This window comes from Ornithorhynchus anatinus, chromosome 5, assembly GCF_004115215.2.
Source record: "Ornithorhynchus anatinus isolate Pmale09 chromosome 5, mOrnAna1.pri.v4, whole genome shotgun sequence".
Classification (NCBI taxonomy): Eukaryota; Metazoa; Chordata; class Mammalia; order Monotremata; family Ornithorhynchidae; genus Ornithorhynchus; species Ornithorhynchus anatinus.
This window is the reverse complement of record NC_041732.1, coordinates 32,710,704-32,731,123: the sequence shown is the minus strand read 5'-3', so window position 1 is coordinate 32,731,123 and position 20,420 is coordinate 32,710,704. Positions and strand designations below refer to the sequence as shown.

The following is a 20,420-nucleotide window of genomic DNA, read 5'->3' as shown; positions in this document are numbered from 1 at the left end:
CGGTTCCCTCCCAGGCGCTCAGGAATAACAGCGATGACGGAATCGGTTGGGCGCCTACTACGTGCCAAGCACCGTTCTAAGCGCTGTGACTTGCCCGGGGTCACAGAGCGGACAAGCGGCGGGGCCGGGATGCGAACCCACGTCCTCGCACTCCCAAGCCCGGGCCCTTTCCCCTAAGCCCCGCGGCTTTCCTAGCCCGGGGCTCTGCCCGCAGTCAGCGCCCAATAGATACGATTAATGCCATCGATGTCCATCTACTTGTTTTGTGGTCCGTCTCCCCCTTTCAGCCCGCTGTCGGGTAGGGATTGTCTCGATCTGTTGCCGAACTGTACTTTCCAAGCGCTTAGCACAGTGCTCTGCACCTAGGAAGCGCTCAGTAAATACGACTGCACGGATGCATTCTGCCGTCTGTCTCCCCCCGCCACCTTCTAGACCGGGAGCCCGTCCTTGGGCAGGGATGGTCTCTCTCTGGGGCCCCACTGGACCTTCCAAGCGCTCAGCACAGTGCTCTGCACCTAGTAGGCGCTCAATAAATACGACCAAATGCATGCATTTTGCTGTCTCCCTCCTTCTGGACCGTGAGCCCGTCCTGGGGCAGGGATGGCCTCTCTCTGGGGCCCCACTGGGCCTCCCAAGCGCTTAGCACAGTGCTCTGCACCTAGTAGGTGCTCAATAAATACGACTGCATGGATGCATTCTGCTGTCTGTCTCCCCCCCTTCTAGACCGCGAGGCCGGTCCCGGGGCAGGGACGGTGTCTGGTGCTAAAGTGGAGCTTCCAGGCGCTTAGCACAGTGCCCTGCACCTAGTAACGGCTCAATAAATACGATTGCATGCATGCATTCTGCTGTCTGTCTCTCCCCTTCTAGACTGCGAGCCCGTCCCGGGGCAGGGACGGTCTCTGTTGCTGAACTGGAGCTTCCAAGCGCTTAGCACAGTGCCCTGCACCTAGTAATGGCTCAATAAATACGATTGCATGCATGCATTCTGCTGTCTGTCTCTCCCCTTCTAGATTGCGAGCCCGTCCCGGGACAGGGACGGTCTCTGTTGCTGAACTGGAGCTTCCAAGCGCTTAGCACAGTGCCCTGCACCTAGTAATGGCTCAATAAATACGATTGCATGCATGCATTCTGCTGTCTGTCTCTCCCCTTCTAGATTGCGAGCCCGTCCCGGGACAGGGACGGTCTCTGTTGCTAAAGTGGAGCTTGCAGGCGCTTAGCACAGTGCCCTGCACCTAGTAACGGCTCAATAAATACGATTGCATGCATGCATTCTGCTGTCTGGCTCTCCCCTTCTAGATTGCGAGCCCGTCCCGGGGCAGGGCCGGTCCCTGGTGCTCCAAGGGGGTGTCCCAGCGCTTAGCACAGTGCGGTGCACCGAGTGAGCGCTCAGGAAACGTGATCGGGTGGGTGAGAATGGGGGGGGAGGGGGGAGGGGGCGACCCACTCACCAGCTCATGGCGACGGCCCCTCTCCCGCCGCCAACTTCCGCATTCGGACGGTCTCCAGGAAGTGACGTCAGGCCCCGCCCCTCCGCCCGGAAGCGCGGCGCGAGGCGGGGCGGCGGGGGGCGCGAGGCGCGGGGCGCGAGGCGCGAGCACGAGGAGGGGGCGCGAGGCGCGAGGAGGGGCCGCGAGGCGCGAGGCGGGGGGGGGGGGGGGCGCGAGGCGCGGGGCGCGAGGCGCGAGCACGAGGAGGGGGCGCGAGGCGCGAGGAGGGGCCGCGAGGCGCGGGCGCGAGGCGGTGGGGGGGGGGGCGCGAGGCGCGAGCACGAGGAGGGGGCGCGAGGCGCGAGGAGGGGCCGCGAGGCGCGGGCGCGAGGCGGTGGGGGGGGGGAGGGGGCCGTGGCGCGAGGCGCGGGCTCTCCGGCGCCCCCTTCCGGCCCGCCCGCGGGCCTGCGGGAGCCGCTCGCCCAAACCCGGCCGCCGCCCCCGCCGGCCCGACCCTCCTCAACAAGCATTCCTTCAAGGCTACTTAGTGAGCGCCTACTAGGTGCAGAGCGCTGGACGAAGCTCTGGGAGGGGCCCACTCGTTCATGCATTCATCCAACAGTATTTCTGCGTCCATTCAGGGGTATTTAGTGAGCGCTCACCCAATGCAGAGCGCGGGACTCGGCGCTGGGAAGGGTCCACTCATTCATTCATTCATGCAAGAGTATTTATTGAGCACTTACTAGGTGCAGAGCGCTGGACGAAGCGCTTGGAATGGTCCACTCATTCATTCATTCATGCAAGAGTATTTATTGAGCACTTACTAGGTGCAGAGCGCTGCACGAAGCGCTTGGAATGGTCCACTCATTCATTCATTCATGCAAGAGTATTTATTGAGCACTTACTAGGTGCAGAGCGCTGGACGAAGCGCTTGGAATGGTCCACTCCTTCATTCATTCATTCATGCCAGAGTATTTATTGAGCACTTACTAGGTGCAGAGCGCTGCACGAAGCGCTTGGAATGGTCCACTCATTCATTCATTCATTCATTCATCCAACAGTATTTATTCGTTCATTCAGGAGTATTTAGTGAGCGCTTACCCAATGCAGCGCGCTGGACTCAGCGCTTGGAAGGGTCCACTCATTCATTCATTTATGCAAGAGTATTTATTGAGCACTTACTAGGTGCAGAGCGCTGGACGAAGCGCTTGGAATGGTCCACTCATTCATGCATTCATCCAACAGTATTTATTCGTTCATTCATTCAGGAGTATTTAGTGAGCGCTTACCCAATGCAGCGTGCTGGACTCAGCGCTGGGAAGGGTCCACTCATTCATTCATTCATTCATTCATGCAAGAGTATATATTGAGCACTTACTAGGTGCAGAGCGCCGGACGAAGCGCTTGGAATGGTCCACTCATTCATTCATTCATTCATTCATTCATTCATCCAACAGTATTTATTCGTTCATTCAGGAGTATTTAGTGAGCGCTTACCCAATGCAGCGTGCTGGACTCAGCGCTGGGAAGGGTCCACTCATTCATTCATTCATTCATGCAAGAGTATTTCTTGAGCACTTACTAGGTGCAGAGCGCCGGACAAAGCGCTTGGAATGGTCCACTCATTCATTCATCCAATAGTATTTATTCATTCATGCAAGAGTATTTAGTGAGCGCTTACTAGATGCAGGGTGCTGGACTAAGCGCTTGGAATGAACAATTCATTCATTCATCCAATAGTATTTATTCATTCATGCAAGAGTATTTAGTGAGCGCTTACTAGGTGCAGAGCGCTGGACTAAGCGCTGGGAATGGATAATTCACTCATTCATTCATCCAATAGTATTTATTCATTCATGCAAGAGTATTTAGTGAGCGCTTACTAGGTGCGGAGCGCTGGACTAAGCGCTTGGAATGGACAATTCATTCATCCAATAGTATTTATTCATTCATTCAAGAGCATTTATTAAGTGCTTACTCAATGCAGAGTACTGGACTAAGCGCTTGGAATGGACAACTCATTCATTCATTCATTCATTCATTCATTCGTATTTATTGAGCACTGACTAGGTGCACAGCACTGGACTAAGCGCTTGGAAGGGTCCACTCATTCATTCATCCATTCAATAGCATTCATTCATTCATTCAGGAGTATTTAGTGAGCGCTTACTAGGTGCAGGGCGCTGGACTAAGCGCTGGGAATGGTCCACTCATTCATTCATTCAAGAGTATTCATTCATTCATTCAAGAGTATTTATTGAGCGCTTACTAGGTGCAGAACGCTGGACCAAGTGCTGGGAATGGACAATTCATTCATTCATTCAATAGTATTTATTCATTCATTCGAGAGTATTTATTGAGCACTTACCCAATGCAGAGCAATGGACTAAACGATTGGAATGGTCAACTCATTCATTCATTCATTCAAGAGTATTTATTGAGCGCTTACTAGGTGCAGAGCGCTGGACTAAGCGCTTGGAATGGACTATTCATTCATTCATCCAATAGTATTCATTCATTCAAGAGTATTTAGTGAGCGCTTACTAGGTGCAGAGCGCTGGACTAAGCGCTTGCAATGGTCCACTCATTCATTCATTCACCCAATAGTATTTATTCATTCATTCATTCGTATTTATAGAGCGCGGGACTAAGCGCTTGGAATGGACAATTCATTCATTCATTCATTCACCCAATATTATTCATTCATTCATTCAAGAGTATTTATTGAGCACTTACCCAATGCAGGGCACTGGTCAACTCATTCATTCATTCAAGAGTATTTATTGAGCACTTACTAGGTGAAGAGGGCTGGACTAAGCGCTTGGAATGGATAATTCATTCATTCATTCACCCAATAGTATCTATTCATCCATTCACTAGTATTTATTCAGCGCTTACTAGGTGCAGAGCGCCGGACTAAGCGCTTGGAATGGACAATTCATTCATTCATTCAATAGTATTCATTCATTCATTCAATAGTGTTTATTCAGCGCTTACCCTGTGCAGAGCGCTGGACTAAGCGCTTAGAACGGTCAGCTCATTCATTCATTCAAGAGTATTTATTCATTCATTCAAGAGTATTTATTGAGCGTCTACTAGGTGCAGAGCACCGGACTAAGCGCTTGGAATGGACAATTCATTCATTCATCCATTCAATAGTATTCATTCATTCCTTCAATAGTGTTTATTCAGCGCTTACCCTGTGCAGAGCGCTGGACTAAGCGCTTTGAACGGTCAGCTCATTCATTCATTCAAGAGTATTTATTCATTCATTCAAGAGTATTTATTGAGCGTCTACTAGGCGCAGAGCACCGGACTAAGCGCTTGGAATGGACAATTCATTCATTCATCCATTCAATAGTATTCATTCACTCCTTCAATAGTGTTTATTCAGCACTTACCCTGTGCAGAGCGCTGGACTAAGCGCTTTGAACGGTCAGCTCATTCATTCATTCAAGAGCATTTATTCATTCATTCAAGAGTACTTATTGAGCGCCTCCTAGGCGCAGAGCACCGGACTAAGCGCTGGGAATGGGCATTTCGGCAACAGATGGAGATTCGGCAAACTCACTTGGCTTCTCTGGGCCTCAGCCGCCTCCTCGGTACGGTGGGGCCGAAGACTGGGAGCCCCACGAGGGACAACCTGATGACCTCGTATCCCCCCCCCCCCCGGCGCTCAGAACAGTGCTTGGCACATAGTAAGCGCTTAACAGACACCAGCATTATTATTATCATTATTATTCTTAAGCGCTTATCCATCCCAGTGCTTAAAACAGTGCTTGGCACATGGCGCTTAACAAATGCCATCATTATTATCATAATTATTAAGCGCTCATCTACCCCGGTGCTTAGGACAGTGCTTGGCACATAGCGTTTAGCAAATACCATCATCGTCATTATTATTATTATTATTAAGTGCTCATCCATCCCAGTGCTTAAAACAGTGCTTGGCACATAGCGCTTAACAAACACCATCGTTATTACCATTATTATTATTAAGCGCTTATCCATCCCGGCGCTTAGAACAGTGCCTGGCACATAGAGCTTCATACCATCATTAGTATCATTATCATTATTATTATTCATTCACTCAGTAGTATTTACTGAGCAATTACTATGTGCAGAGCACTGTACTAAGCGTTTGGCGTGTGCAATTTGGCAACAGGGACAATCCCTGCCCAATGAGGGCTCAGAGTCTAAACGACACTTGTCTACCCCAGCGCTTAGTACAGTGCTTGGCACGTAGCACTTAACAAATACCATCATTATTATCATCATCATCATCATCATCATCATTATTGTGGGGAAGCGGCGTGGCTCAGTGGAAAGAGCCCGGGCTTCGGAGTCAGAGGTCACGGGTTCGACTCCCGGCTCTGCCGCTCGTCAGCTGTGTGACTCTGGGCAAGTCACTTCACCTCTCTGTGCCTCAGTTCCCTCATCTGCGAAATGGGGATTAATTGTGAGCCTCACGTGGACGACCTGTCTACCCCGTATCTCCCCCAGCGCTCAGAACAGTGCTCTGCACATAGTAAGCGCTTAACAAATACCAACGTTATGATTATCATTATTATTAAGCGCTTATCTACCCCGGCGCTTAGAACACCGCTTGGCACATAGTCAGCGCCTACCAAATGCCATCATCGTCGTTATTAGAAGCCGCGCGGCTCAGTGGAAAGAGCCCGGGCTTGGGAGTCAGAGGTCGTGGGTTCTAATCCTGCCTCTGCCACTTATCAGCTGTGTGACTTGGGGCAAGTCGCTTCACTTCTCTGGGCCTCAGTGACCTCCTCTGTAAAATGGGGATGAAGACGGGGAGCCCCACGTGGGACAACCCGATCACCTTGTATCAACCCCAGCGCTTAGAAGAGTGCTTCGCAAATAGTAGGCGCTTAACACATACCACCATTATTATTATTAAGCGCTTATCTACCCCAGCGCTTAGAACAGGGCTTGGCGCATAGCGCTTAACCGATACCATCATTATTATCATCATCATTATTATTAAGCACTGTACTAAGCGCTGGGGGCGATACAGGGTGATGAGGTTGTCCCACGCGGGGCTCGCAGTCGTCATCCCCGCTGTACAGACGAGGGAACCGAGGGGCGAAGCGACTCGCCCAACGTCACACGGCAGTCGGGGGCGGGGGGGCCGAGCGGGGATTAGAACCCACGACCTCTGACTCCCGAGCCCGCGCCCTTTCCCCTGAGCCACGCTGCTTCTCCGGCCCAAGCGGCGCTCGCCGGTCTCCGTTTTCCAGACGAGACCCCCGAGGCCCAGAGAAGAGAAGCCGCTTGCCCAAGGTCACGCGGCGGACAAGGGGGCGGGAGCGGGGATTAGAACTCACGACCCGACGACTCCCGGGCCCGTGTTCTACCCACCGCACCGGGCTGCTTCCCAAGCGTGCTTCCCACGCCGCCGTTGCTCCCTTTTTTCGGTAGCTTCGCCTCAGCCCCGTTCCCTCCCTCCGCCTCACCGCCCCCGGGTCCGACCCCCCGGGCTCGGCCCCCCGTCTCCGGGACGCCTGCCTCGATTGGCCCCACCTGTCCGGAAGGAGGATCTGTAAGGGAGGGAAAGGAGCGAGGTTTGGTGGGAGCGGGGTTTTTCTGTGCCTCTGATCAAATCAAACCCAAATGCCACGCTCTCCTCCCTCCTAAATACGAGTGCGCACCGACAGCTTGGGCTCTTTATGTAATAAGGCTGCAGCTCCGGTAGCTGTTTGCAAAGCTCTCGAAGCCTCTTGGGAGACTGGCGGAAAATGAGTTGTTTTCTCCCCAGAGTGAGTTACGGTATTTATTGTGCGCTTACTATGTGCCAAGCGCCACCGAGGCCCGATCGTCTCCTCATCTCTGGTTTCTGCGCCCTTCCTCCTCTCTCCCAGCCGCGTCGCGTAGCCGGGTCCTACTCCCGACCGCACGTTCCGGATCCAGTCGGGTTGCCTGGGTCATCGGGCTGAGGTCCCGATCGACTGGTGGCACAGATTCCCGAGCTCTGTCGTCTCTTCCGGTTGGAAATAAAGGACCCATTGAGACTAGGAACTGGGAAAAGACCCCTGATGGGGCCGTTCTCGTCCTGCTGAAGGTCGGGGAAGGGATGGAAACGGGCCTTGTCGGTGTAATGTCTATCCCGGCTCCCTTCATCGTACCTCTCCTCGCCCATCTCCTCCTATAGAGCGGCCCCCGCCCTTCTCTCCTCCAGTGCCAGTTGGCTCGCTGTGACCCGATCTCATCTCCCTCCCCACTAACCCCTTTCCCGTAATACTAACAATAATAATAAGGACATGTGTTAGGCGCCTACTAGGTGCCCAGCACCGTTCTGAGCGCTGGAGTAGATGGAAGGCGATCAGCGTTGCCCCACTCGGGACTCACATTCCTAATCCACGTGTTCCAGATGAGATAACCGAGGCCCAGAGACGTGAAGTGGCTCGCCCGAGGCCACGCAGCAGGCAAGGGGCGGCGCCAGGATCAGAACCCACGTCCGCTGACTTCCAAGACCAGGCTCTTTCCATTAAAAGCCACGCTGCTTCCGCTGGCCCGGAACTCGCTCGCCCCCCTCCACAGACGCTAGCCCACCTTCAAAGCATCGTTATGGTCACATCTCCTCCAAGAAGCCTTCCCTGATTAAGCCCTCTTTCATTCATTCATTCAATAGTATTTAGTGAGCGCTTCCTACGTGCAGAGCACCGTACTGAGCGCTTGGAATGGACAATCCGGCCCAGCGACGGGCTCACGGTCTAATCCCCGGCCCCCCCCCCCTCCTGAGTGGTCTTGGATCTGTGACTTTTGGGCATTTGATATTCGCCTCACCCTCAGCCCTTTACGTACGTATCTTTCGACTGTAAAAGTCGTTCACATTAACGTGCGCCTCCCCCTCTGGACCGTGAACCCTCTGTGGACAGGCAGTGTTGATTGCCCTGATGTACTTTCCCAGTGCTCGGCACGGAGTAGGCGCTCAATAGATGCCATTCGCTGATTGATTAATTCACGTGCAGCAGGATTCATGCCCGTGGTTTGGCCCGGCCAACGGAAGAGAGGCCCAGCCCATCGGCAGAGCAGTTGACCGAGAAAGCCAGTTGTCATCGATCGCCTCTGAGGGAGTAGTCGTCGATCGATCGTATCCATCGGGCGCTCTCCTGTGCTCCGAGCTCCGTATTAAGCAAACGGGAGCCGGGAAGGAGAGAAGGGTGGGGATGGTTTCGAGCGCGTGAGTGGCGATCCCGGAGAAGTCCGCTCCGAGAGGGAGAGGGCGGAGAGCGAGGAAGGAGGCGGCTAGTTTTTGGAGAGTGGGACAGAAGTCCCCGTGCTGCTTCCTCCGTCCCCAGAAGAACGTCTCGGAAAGCGGACGAAAATCCTCAGAGTCGTCTGGGGGCCGGAACCCAGCCGAACAGCCCGGGCGAGGGCCGTCCCGGTCACTTTATTTACTCAGTTCCAAAGCGCATTAGAGCTAGGGGGAAACATTGAGAGAGCACTCTTGCACACACCATCTGTCCGGCAGTTTGTTGGGTGGTACTGAGTGGGAGTGAGCTGAGGAGCCAGGACTCCGGGGTTCTCTTGCAAGTTTTCGCTTGCAGGGCGGCACCGCGAGATGAGTCAACTCTGCAGGCCAGTGCTTCTCCGGGACAGCCAAGTGCCACCCTCCAGAGGAACCCCAGCTCCTTCCCCCTAATCCGGGGCGCCATTATCTCCGGAGTGGAAGCTGCCGGAGGAAGGCATCCCCCATGCCCCGATGGGAATGACTCGGGGGCCAAATCGGCAATGATAATAATAACAGTGCTGGTATCTGTTCGGCGCCATGTGCCAAGCACTGTTCTAAGCGATCGGGTTGCCCCGCGTGGAGCTCACGGTCTTAATCCCCATTTTACGGATGAGGGAACCGAGGCACAGAGAAGCGAAGTGACCTGCCCCCGGATGGCACAGCGGACAAGCGGCGGAGGCGGGATTAGAACCCAATGCCCTCTGCCTCCCAAGCCCGGGCTCTTTCCGCCGAGCCACGCCGCTTCTCCGTGGCCGGGGCTCCCCGACGGTTTTGCGGGGCGGGGGGGGGGGGTCTTTACCGGGTTGTCGAGGAACCCCTGGCCCCCGGCCTCAAGTAGGGTGAGTCAAGAGGAGACGGGGCCCAGTAGCTTGCAACCTCAGGCTCCAGGCAAAGGGGAAAAGGGGGAGGAAGAAAGACAGGAAGAGAAAGAGAGACGTGAAGGAGCAAGTGGCCATGGCCCTCTGGTACGGAGCGCTCCCGCCGCCTCGAACCTCAGCATCTACTCAGCCGGGCCCCTTGCAGGAGCTCGGCTTCCATTTCATGCCGCCTGCTGTGGATTTTTTTTTTCCCTGGGAGAATGACTAACTTTAAGGACTAAAAAAAAGTGTTTTGATTACACTGCCTTTTTACCAACTGGGAGCATTAGTCACCATGGATTGCTGCAGATAGCGGGTTTAGAGCGCAGCGGCCCCCCCCACCCCCACCCCCCCACCCCTCCTCCCCAACTCGCAGCATGCCGGGAGAAGGCAGCCAGGGAGACAGAGAGAGAGCCTGGGGAGAAAAAACCCCCTCTGGGTGATATTTCCCCTCCAGGGGGCTGTTGGGAATCGGTGGGATTCAGTGCCAGATTCCCGGGCTGCGGTATGAAGTTCCCGGGGAAGGCGGAAAGGGGTCCCATCTGAGCCCCTTCTCCCGGATTTTGGGTCTCTGAGCTGATAGTAGGGGGACCCACTTCCGCCCTAAGTGCATCTATCTCCCTCCGCCAGTGGATGCCCCAGAGAAGGGCATCTGGCTCTTCGAGGCTGCCCACACTCCGAGGGGAACAAGAGGATGGTCCCGAGAGGACACCCTCTCCCCGCCATCCAACCCGGGGGCGTTGGCAAGCTAAGGCGGATGAGAGGCCATCTGGCCGCAGCCCATGGCGGTTGTGTCTGCGGAGACGGTGCCCGGAGAGCAGGGGCTGAGAACGGTTGCCTGGGGCTGCCGCCCGCAGTCTGAGGCCGAGGGAGCTGCAGTCCGAGGCTGGGAGGTGACCCAGTCCGGGAGCCACAAGCGCCTTGACCTGAGGGTCAGTTGAGGAGAGTCGGCAAGGGGAACGAGAGGAACCGGACCAAGGCCCCGGACAAACTACGTAACAATGATAATAATAATAATGGAATCCGTTAAGCACTTACTATGTGGCCAGCACTGTGCTAAGCGCCGGGGTGGGTACATGCAAATCGGGTTGGACACGGTCCCTGTTCCACCTGGGGCTCACGGTCTCAATCCCCATTTTATAGATGAGGGAACTGAGGCACGGAGCGGTGAACGGTCTCGCCTAAGCTCTCACAGCAGACAGGCGGCGGATCCGGGATTGGAACCCAGGTCCTTGGGACTCCCGGGCCCACTAGACCACGCTATTTCGGGTCCAGAATCAGGTCCAGAGGGAGCAGGAGACTGGACTCAGATAGTTAGAGGAGAAAGATCGCTCCTTTACTTTAATTTACTTTACTTCTCTGCGCCCCAGTGACCTCATCTGTAAAATGGGGCTTATGACTGCGAGCCCTCTGTGGGACATAGACCGCGCCCACCCCGATTAACTTGAATTCACCCCAGTGTTTAGCGCAGCGTCTGGCCCATAGCGAGCGCTTAACAGATATCGCTAAAAAAGAAGTCATGAACGGAGTCCAAGTCGACGAGCCAAGAGGTCATCGGTCCTTTGCCCGCTCCGGCGACCGCAACTGGTCCTCCCAAGAGGAAGGCCCTCGAGGACCCTCTTCCCCAGGGGGATCCTGGCAGGTTTGGGCTCGGGGCTCCGAGGAGAGCTGGTTGCCCCGGCCTGACCTTCCCTTGGTCGCTCGCGCCCCTGCTGCAGACACAACAGCCCCAGACGCTGGGATTCTGGACGGGAGCAGGTGGCAATTATCTTTGCGCTCTGATCGCACCGCAGGGCTGGCCCCAGAGACCCAAAATAACCTCTCAGGCCACAGCCCAAGTCCTAGCAGGGGTGGGGTCCAGTTGTTGCAGGAGGTGGGAGAGGGAGGGCTCTTCGCTAAGGGACCTCAAGGTGAGACATCAGCCAATCTGCCGACTGGAGTTGGCTTGAATTAAGCTCTCCTCCAAAGAGAAGGCGTCGGGGCCAAAGAGAAGAAAAGGGAACCGGGGATGTTTTGTACTTCCACCTCGTAGTGGACGATGGGCGATGGGAAGAACAGGAGGGACCCCAGGCTCCCCGCTCCCCCCGTCCTCGAAGAGAGCAGGTCAGAGCAGGTTGGAGAATTCTGGCTGTTGAGATTCTGCAACCGAAGGATGAGAGTCCGCCAGAGGGAGAGATCGGAGCGGGTCCATCAGTTACCGAGTCAGCTCAGCGTCTCCGGGGGGTGAGGGGCGGGGGGCGGGGGGGGGGGCAGGGGGAAGGGCAAGTTCCTAGAGCCTCTTCCGTAAACCCGTCCAACGGCAGGGACCGTCCCTATCTGTTGCCGACTTGTTCGTTCCAAGCGCTTAGTACAGTGCTCCGCACAGAGTAAGCGCTCAATGAACACTGTTGAATGAATGAAAGAGTAACTCTGAGGCAGATGGAGAAAGCTCCCAAGAGGTCACATCTAGGTGCGGTTCAGACCCGTGCTCCAGACCGACTAGATTTCACTTCGCTTTTCCGCAACCGTGAGGATAATAATAATCAATTCTGGGATTTATCAAGTGTTCACTACGTACCGGGCTCCGTCCCAAGCCCTGGGGTGGAAACAGACAAACCGGGTTGGCCGAAGCAGCTGTCCGAGAAAGGGCTCGCGGTCTTTATCCCCATTTTACAGATGAGGTAACTGAGGCACAGAGAAGTTAAGTGACTTGCTTAAGGTCACACAGCAGACAAGTGGCAGAGTCAGAACTAGAACCCAGGGCCTACTGACTCCTAGGCCTGTACTCTTTCCACTAGGCCACGCTGCTTCCCTAGGGAACTTGCCCCTAGATGGACCCACTCGTCGCCAGAGAAGAGCACACGGTGAAGGAACCTATGAGTAAAAAATAAGAGAAAAAAAGTCTCTCCTCTTTCTTCTCTTGCAAGTAAAAATTCATCTGTATCTGCCCTCCCCTTGGGGATTTTCTGCTTTTCAAATCCATTGCAATTTTCCGCGTATGTCAGAAATCAGAAACTCGGTGCTGAACAGTCAGGGGAGGGAGCGGAGCTGCTTAGAAACTACTGCGCCGCCTCCCATCCAGATACGGAAGGAGACGGGAAGGGTCAAATGTCCCCTTTCCGAGGCCCACAACCTACTGAAACTGGGGCCGTAGTCGCATTCCTTGGCAGAGACGGGGGAGCGCCGTGTGCAGTATACTGAGGGGAGACACGGACCTCAGACGATCGATTCCTCACAGATTCAGAGGAATCTGTCCTCCCCTCAAACCCTCTTCCCATGCTCGCACCCAAACACAGATCCTGCCCAGCGGAGGCCATCGGGCTCCTCACCCGGGCCCCGGTGCAGAGAACACGGACACCTTGGGCTTCGTGGCACTCCGCCACTCCGCCCAGCGACTTTGAAAAAAACCAAATAAGATGGGGAAAAGGCAGTGGGAGGAAATTATAGTTTCACAGTTATTTTCAGAAAGGAAACAAAAAAAAAAAAAGGACTGTGAAGAAGTGCATCCTGCATTTCAGTGCAAAACAAGGGAAATTCAGGAAAAGAACCATGAGTCTTACCCCACTTACCAAACGCTGGGAGGGGACAGACCCAACAAGCTTCCTGATATCTGGGTAGGAGGTAGGGGGTACAAAGGGCAGGGTGAAGGGGGGGGATAGAGCAAGATCGAAAATCAGCCAAGGTTTTTTTCTGAAGAGAAGCCAGCTTCTCCAAGCCATGAAAGTTGATGATCTCTTTGCTTCGGTGGTCAGGGTGTAGGGAATGGATCGGTGCAGATGAGATGGAAGAATCGAGTGGGGAAGACCGGAGAATACTCGAGCTGTTGCTCATGTGTAGTATGGGTGCAACTGGTGAGTGTGTGTGTGTGTGAGAGAGAGAGAGAGACAGAGAGAAAGAGAGAGGATGAGCGCGGAGAAAGAGGCAGAGAGGGGGAGGGAGAAGGCAGTGTGCTTGTGGAAGAAATAAGTAGGGCTGCTGAGAGTGCTTACGGGATTAGTATTGAGGAAAGATAGATTATGGGGCAGAGAGATTCTGAGTAGATACGCCTGGGTTGAAGTCCGAAGGCCTCAGGAGCATGGGGATGTGAGGAAAGAGACAGGAGCATGGGGATGTGAGGAAAGAGACAGGCTCCAGAGTGGCTAGTGGTGGGAAGGCAGAAAGGACGAGGAGAAGGAGCTACTGGCGGTGCCTGCGCTGGGGAGCTTTGCTGTCTCTTCCACCCCATTCGGAAGGGGCGGGAAGCCGGCAACAGCAAATGGGAGAGCAGAAGCCATAAGAGGGAGGGGACTGAATGTGAAAGAGAGGGAGGTCTGAATGGTCAGGGAGAAGAGTTCTAAGATCCTGGAGCTGAGGCCCAGGAAGAGCTAATCAGGTCAGGGGGGAGAATGATATATATATATCGATAAATGAGGAAAAGTTGGGCCAAATACCAGGAAAGTAGGGGGCATGATGAGACCCCTTTAGACCGAAACCGCCTCCCTTCACCTGAGAGACGTAGCGGGGGGCGGAGGGGAGAGGCGGCCCTCCCTGTCATCCTACAAAACTGGACTGAGGCAAGGAGAACAGGGAGGGAGGACTTGGGGAGAAGAAGAGGATGACTCAGTACATCACTCCCATCCCCAGTATGTTAAAGAGTGGCCACGCCTTCCCGGGGAGAAGTTGGGTAACCCAGCCGACGCCGAGGAATTGAGTGAGGGCTAGAATAAATTGACGATCTGGAAAGATAAGGGAGAAGAGGGAGTGCCAGGAGGGTGAATATGGGGCAGAGAGCCTGTTCCCACCGCCAGGCCCTGGGCGGAGGGAAGAGCAACCCAGACGTCGCACCCGGAAAAGGGACACTTCCCCCGCCGGAAGGGAAACGGTCATTTTGGGCTGTTAGTCTGACTTTTTCCCCAATAGTGGGGGAGGCGAAGGTGACGAGATCACGGTTTGTTCTCTAGGGGATCCAGGGCGGGCCTTAAACTCAGTCTCTAGAAACTACCGGTCTGAATGCCAAGGCTGGTGGGACCCCCCTCCCCAAACCGAACTTCAGCTGCGGGCAGGAGCTCAGCAGTAGCGAGAGGGGAGATTTAGAACAGTCCTTCAGTTGAGAGTCGCTTCCCGGGATTTGGGATCTGGAGCTTTTTCGGGGGTGGATTTAATACTATTATCATCACTTCTACCAACTTGATTAATCACATACCACATGCAAAGCGCAGTGCTACTTGCTGGTAAGCACAGTGGCCTAGTAGAAGAGCACAGGGTCAGAGGATCTGGGTTCTAATCCCCCTCTAGACCGGAAACTCGTTACGGGCGGGAAATGTCTCATGTTGTTAGATTGTACCATCCCAAGCTCTTAGTACAGTGCTCTGTACACCGCGTTCAAGAAATATGATTAATTGATCGATTCCCAGCTCTGCCATTTGCCTGCTGGGGGACCTTAGGCAAGTCACTTAGCTTCTCTGTGCCTCAGTTTCCTCATCCGTAAAACGAGGATCCGATATCTGTTCCCCCTCCCCCTCGGACTGTGGGACAGGGTCGGCGTCTGATCTGATTATCTTCAATCTACTTCAGAACTTAGTACAGTGCTTGGCACATCGTGAGTTCTTAACAAGTATTTTATTATTATTATTATTTTTTTGATAAGGTAAATAGAAGAAAATGGATGAAGACCTAATCCTTGGCCGCCTCAAGGGCCTCAGAGCACCCAGAACAATAATATAATACAAACCACAGTGAAAACAAGTTAAAAATTCAACAATCCAAAATGTTTACATTAAAATGATGGGTTGAACAATACTTGGAGCAGTGGAAGAACAGTCTTTAGGGTCCTCACCACTCTAGGTAAACAGCCTTCAGTGGAAAAATTGCCACAACTATCCTCAAGTTCTAAAAGTTGGAAAGGCAGGCTTGGCTTCCACAGTGTTGGCTGCGAAGAGAGAGGCTGCTCTAGATGTTAAGAGGCACGGCCACCCCTTGGTGGCACGGAGATTTTGGGGTGCACGGCTCTATGCTTCTGCCTGACTTGCAGGGGACTGGAAGGTTGGTAAACAATAACAATAATAATAATGATAATATTTGTTAAGCACTTACTATGTGCCAAGAACTGTACTATGCACTGGAATAGATACAGGATAATCAAGGCAGACACTGTCCCTGTCCCACAGAGGGCTCACAGCCTAAAGGGGGAGGGAGAACAGGTATTGAATCCCCACTTTACAGCTGGGTAAACTGAGGTCTAGAGAAGTGGCACACCCAAGGTCACGCGCAGCAGGCCCGTGGCAGAGCTGGGATTAGAACCCAGGTCCTCTGACCCCCCAGGAGAGTGGGACACATTTTCCAGTCTCTTGGACCCTAGGCCGCTCTGTAGTGGGCCCGAGAGACTGGAAAACGTGTCTCCCCCTGGCAAGGGGGAGAAGGAGGAGTTAGGGGGCTGGAAGCAAAAAGAAATCCAGGGGAATCTTAAGGCAGAGCTCAAGAGTAAAGAGGAGAAAATTTACCCCTTCCCCCAGTGGGAAAGAAGAGTGATCTGGAACCTGGAGCCCCACGAGTCTCTTTCCAGATGCTAATCGAAAAGCTGGAAATGACAATACCAGTTGTATGCAGCAATCCAGAGGGAGGGCATGTATCGAACCCTACTAGCTCTCCCAGCACTGACAGATGTGACGTGAAGATGAAATTAATCTTTGGAAAGGTGCCTTGAGATCCCCAGATTAAATGACTTCGGAAAGACAGGGCCTTGGCCTCTCCTTGGCTCTGTTAAGTTAGAGTTTTCCGACTGCTGGCTTTTCCTTCTCATCAAGATTGAGACAAGACCGGTTGACCCCGCTTAGCTCTAGTCCTCCCACCAGCTACCTACCACTTCCCTAAGCACAGAGTGTCTCTGTCTCTCCAGAGGCTTCATCGGCTTAGGAGCCGGCGGACGGAGAGGCCAACCGAGGAGCCTTGGGTTATTTACAGATCCAGGAGAACAGACAGAGAGCGGGAGGGAGATAGTCACATCCCCAAACAGAGGGCAGCCTTATCTTCAGGGCAGGGACCCTTAGGCCAAGAGAAGTCGGCAGAAGGTTAAAGTCACCTGCAATCCAAGCCAGAGCTTGGAGCCGAGAGGCTGCGCAGAGGAGGGTGAAGCAGTGTGGCTCTGAGCAGCTACGGGGAACAGCCGAAGGGGAAGGGGAATCGGTGGGGTGGACGAGGGATCCGAACTGGAAGAGAGGAGCAAGACAGGTTGATGAAAAAAAGGAAATTTGGCTCCTCAGAGTTAAATTGCCTAAAGGGAAGGGGATGCAGGAAGGACTGGAGACCAAGAGGACGAGGGCGAATCGAGTGGATTGAGGAATTTGAATAAATATCCAGTATCCTCAGTGGAACTCTGTGTCCCCGAAGGTGCTAGTCAGGGAGACACAGCAGTTCTGGCTTAGCCTCAGCTATCTACAGATCTCTCTTGCTAAGACCCAAAGCACCATGGGATGATGGCAAATGAGATCATCGATGTGAAAGCAAATCTGGGAAAATAAAGTGGTCTGTGAACTCAACAGTTTGTTTATTCCCACTGGGTGCTCATGGACCTTTTACCTTTTCTGGGCTCCTCACTATTCCCTCGTTGTTATTTTCATTGTCGCTAGATTGGGAAGCAGATCCTGCGACAGAAGAGGGAAGAGCCAGCGATCTGCCGGGGACAGACCAAGACAGGGAGCGTTTAACTTTCCCCACTCCACAGGGTCAGGCGATGAGGAGGAGTGTAGGGGAAGCAGCACGGCCTAGAGGAAAGAGCACGGGCCTGGGAGGCAGACGACCGGGATTCTAATCCCAGCTCGGCTAATTGCCTGCTGTGTGATCTTGAGCAAGTCACTTAACTTCTCTGGGCCTCGGTTCCCTCAACCGTAAAATGGGGATCAAATCCCCGGTCTCCCTACGATTTAGACCGTGCGGTCCTTGAGGGGCAGTGACTGTGTCCGACCTAATTAACCCCTACCCACCCAGCTCTTAGAATAATGTTTGACACACTGTAAGTGCTTAGCAGATACCATAAAAAAAAGAACGGAACCGAGGCAAAAGCCAGCAGGCAGAGGAGGGGCTTCCAGGAGTCCAGTGGTTTTCTTTTCCTTTGTTCTAACTGACCTTTAGGGACTGGTGAATGCTGAAAGCCAACGGCTTGAAGGGCGAGAGACAAGTGATGCAGGAGAGAACAGGGCTCCCTAAGGACACTGGACCTGAACTCGGATGGGCCTCGAAGGCAAAGTTCCACTCGACCGGGGGGATCGGTGGGGGAGAAATATCTGGAATTTGTACAGCGCTTCAATTTTTCCAGGTAACTAACAGCTTAACATTTTCTTCACCATTAAAAGTTCTAGGAGGAGAACATAGAACACAGGACAGGATGGGAATGCTTCCAGACCCAGATCCACCTCCATAAACTGTTCCGTCAAAAGGAGGCTCTGTCACTTTAACCGAGATGAATCGCTGAGACGAACAAGCGCGGCTTAGGCTGCGAGAGGAGGATGGGAGGATCTGGGGCCTCCGGTTGTATGGAAATCCGCGTTAATGATCGAGGACCAGTCAGCAGCCCAGTGACATAAATTAACTCCTCACAGCACACTAAATCAGAAACGTGCCGTGTCCTCTAGTGACAATCAAGAGATGGGACTAGTGACGTGGGAAGACGCTAGGCTCAGGTTCATCGGCAGGGAGACCCGTACACAGATCCCTTGGGGAAGAGTGAAATCGGAAATGCGGTAGCCCGACGGCAGGTAGAAACTTGAAAAGAAGTAGGGGCTGAAAAAAACAGATTTCTTTGGCTCATCCCTTTGAGTTCGAGTAGGCACACGTAATATCAATAATTGGGACATTTGTTCAGCACTTACTATGTGCCAGGCACTGTACTAAGCGCTGGGGTAGATACGAGCCAATTGGGCGGGACACAGTGTTCTGAGTTTTCCAGATGAGGTAACTGAGGCTCAGAGAAGTGAAGTGACACGCCCAAGGCCACACACCAGACAACCGGTGGAGCAGGGATTTAGAACCCGTGACCTCCAGACGCCCAGGCCCCTGCTCTAGCCACTGCGCCACGGCCAGAATGGTTGCTGGAGGCCTCAAACATCGATTTGGGTGTCCTTTTCCTGAAGCCCTTTTTAAAGACCAGAGAGTAGTTAATGGGGGATACAGAAGATCCCAACGGTGTCAGTGGAAGGTAGGAACATTCTGGGCTGAGTCTAGATAGAGGACCTCTACCAGAATTGCGTGCCCTCCTCCCTCCATCCCCTCCTCCTGACACACACGCGTTCACACACACAAACACACACACGCACAGCCCACGCACGGAGACCCAGACTGCAAGCAAAGAGGGATCAGAGAGTGTAGGCCAGACTGAAATCAGGGCAGGGAAATTAAAACAAAATAACAGACACCAAAAGCAGGGCTCTATCATAAATGCCCCAGGGTCAATTCAGACCCAGCAATTTGCAGACAAGTTTCACTGGTCTTTCCAAACAATGTGAAGGGCAGACAAGAGGGGATGGAGAGATAGGAAATGCTCTGGCAGCCAAACAAGGTGGAGTGAAAAGCTGAGGAGTAAAGGCTTCGGAGAACAGAAAGGCATTAGGATTCTAGGGCTCACTGGAAACTCCCGGGTGTCTACTTCTATTCCAGCTCTGCCGGAACTGATTTTCTACTAGTGAAGTTTCCCGCCTGTAAATGGGGGGATCAGCTCCGATCCGCAACACGTGATTTTTAGAAAGATCCTTCAAAATGATTTCAGCTGGGGGTGAGCTAAGGGATGGACCTCGGGGAGGAAGTCCAGCCGAAGTTAGAGGGATTTGATACAAGTGTCTCTGATGGTTCAGTTTTCATTGCCAAGAAAGATAAGGAACTGCATTTGAGCGGAGTCCAAAGCAGACAGTGATTGAATGAATTTAGGATGGTTCTCTCTCCAGAGGGTGGGCAATCTGGGGAAATGAGAGTGACTTCACGCATTTGTTCCCTGTAGGAATTTAGAGGTACACCGGGCTCTTCCAGAACGCGCATTCTCAAAACTTGTTTCGAATAGAAGGCGGTTATTAGGGAATTAGAGAACTTTCTGTGGAAAATGTGCCCCTGACTGGAAAGAACACGCTATGGCTGTGGAATCAATTGTTGTGCGCACATGTGCAATGTTGCTCGAGACAGGCATACCTTAGTACGAGTTCTCCTTACCACGGGGATTGTCGAGAACTGAGTGCCCAGAATTACGGGGCTGCTTCTAGTATTAACTCAAATGAGTTCCCTATGGGAAAAATTTCTTTACGAGGGTCCTCCCTCCTTACAAAGAGGATGTGTTTTGGGACACATTTAGGACTATGGCCCATTTCAAGACTCAATTTCCACTGTGTCTTTAAGGTATTTGCAGTTTAATTTCTAATTCAGGACACCCAGAGGCCTTCTAATCTCCCTCAAAATTGCTATTTTAAAATATAGGGAGAAGAATAACCAATTATAATAACGTAAAAGGTTACTCCTAATTTATGCAGCCAGCCACTGTTGAATGAAAAACAACCAAACTGATGATAGTACAGGCCAGCCCAGGTTCTCTGGCCTTCATTGTTAAATCTTTCTCTCTCTCTCTCTCTCTCTCTCACACACACACACATACCCACACAAACTCACAAACATACGCTCATCTACTTCTTTCCCTCCATCACTCAGCCATATTTCCTTTTCTTTCAGTGATCTCAGTGCCATGCTCCTCCACCCATTCCTCTGGCCCTGACTGTTTCTCTTCAATTCCCCCCTATTCCTTTCAACTTTTCCCTGCTCCTTCCTCCTCTACATTGTAAACTCCTCCACTACCTTGTAAGGTCCTTGAGGGAAGGGATTGTGCCTACCAACTCTACTGTATTATCATCTTCCAAGCGCTTAGTAGAATGCTCTGTACATCGATTGGCGACTGATTCC

General features: G+C 53.0%; 1 protein-coding gene across 1 annotated transcript in view; it reads right to left on the bottom strand.

Moving 5' to 3' along the window:
• BIN3 (bridging integrator 3) overlaps positions 1–1,509 on the bottom strand; it is a 39,922-nt gene extending 38,413 nt beyond the window's left edge. The window contains exon 1 of the mRNA XM_029066280.1: positions 1,449–1,509. Coding sequence (XP_028922113.1) covers positions 1,449–1,456 — 8 coding nt within the window. The 5' untranslated portion in view covers positions 1,457–1,509. The remainder of the gene's footprint in view (positions 1–1,448) is intronic.
• Positions 1,510–20,420: the final 18,911 nt, after the last annotated feature.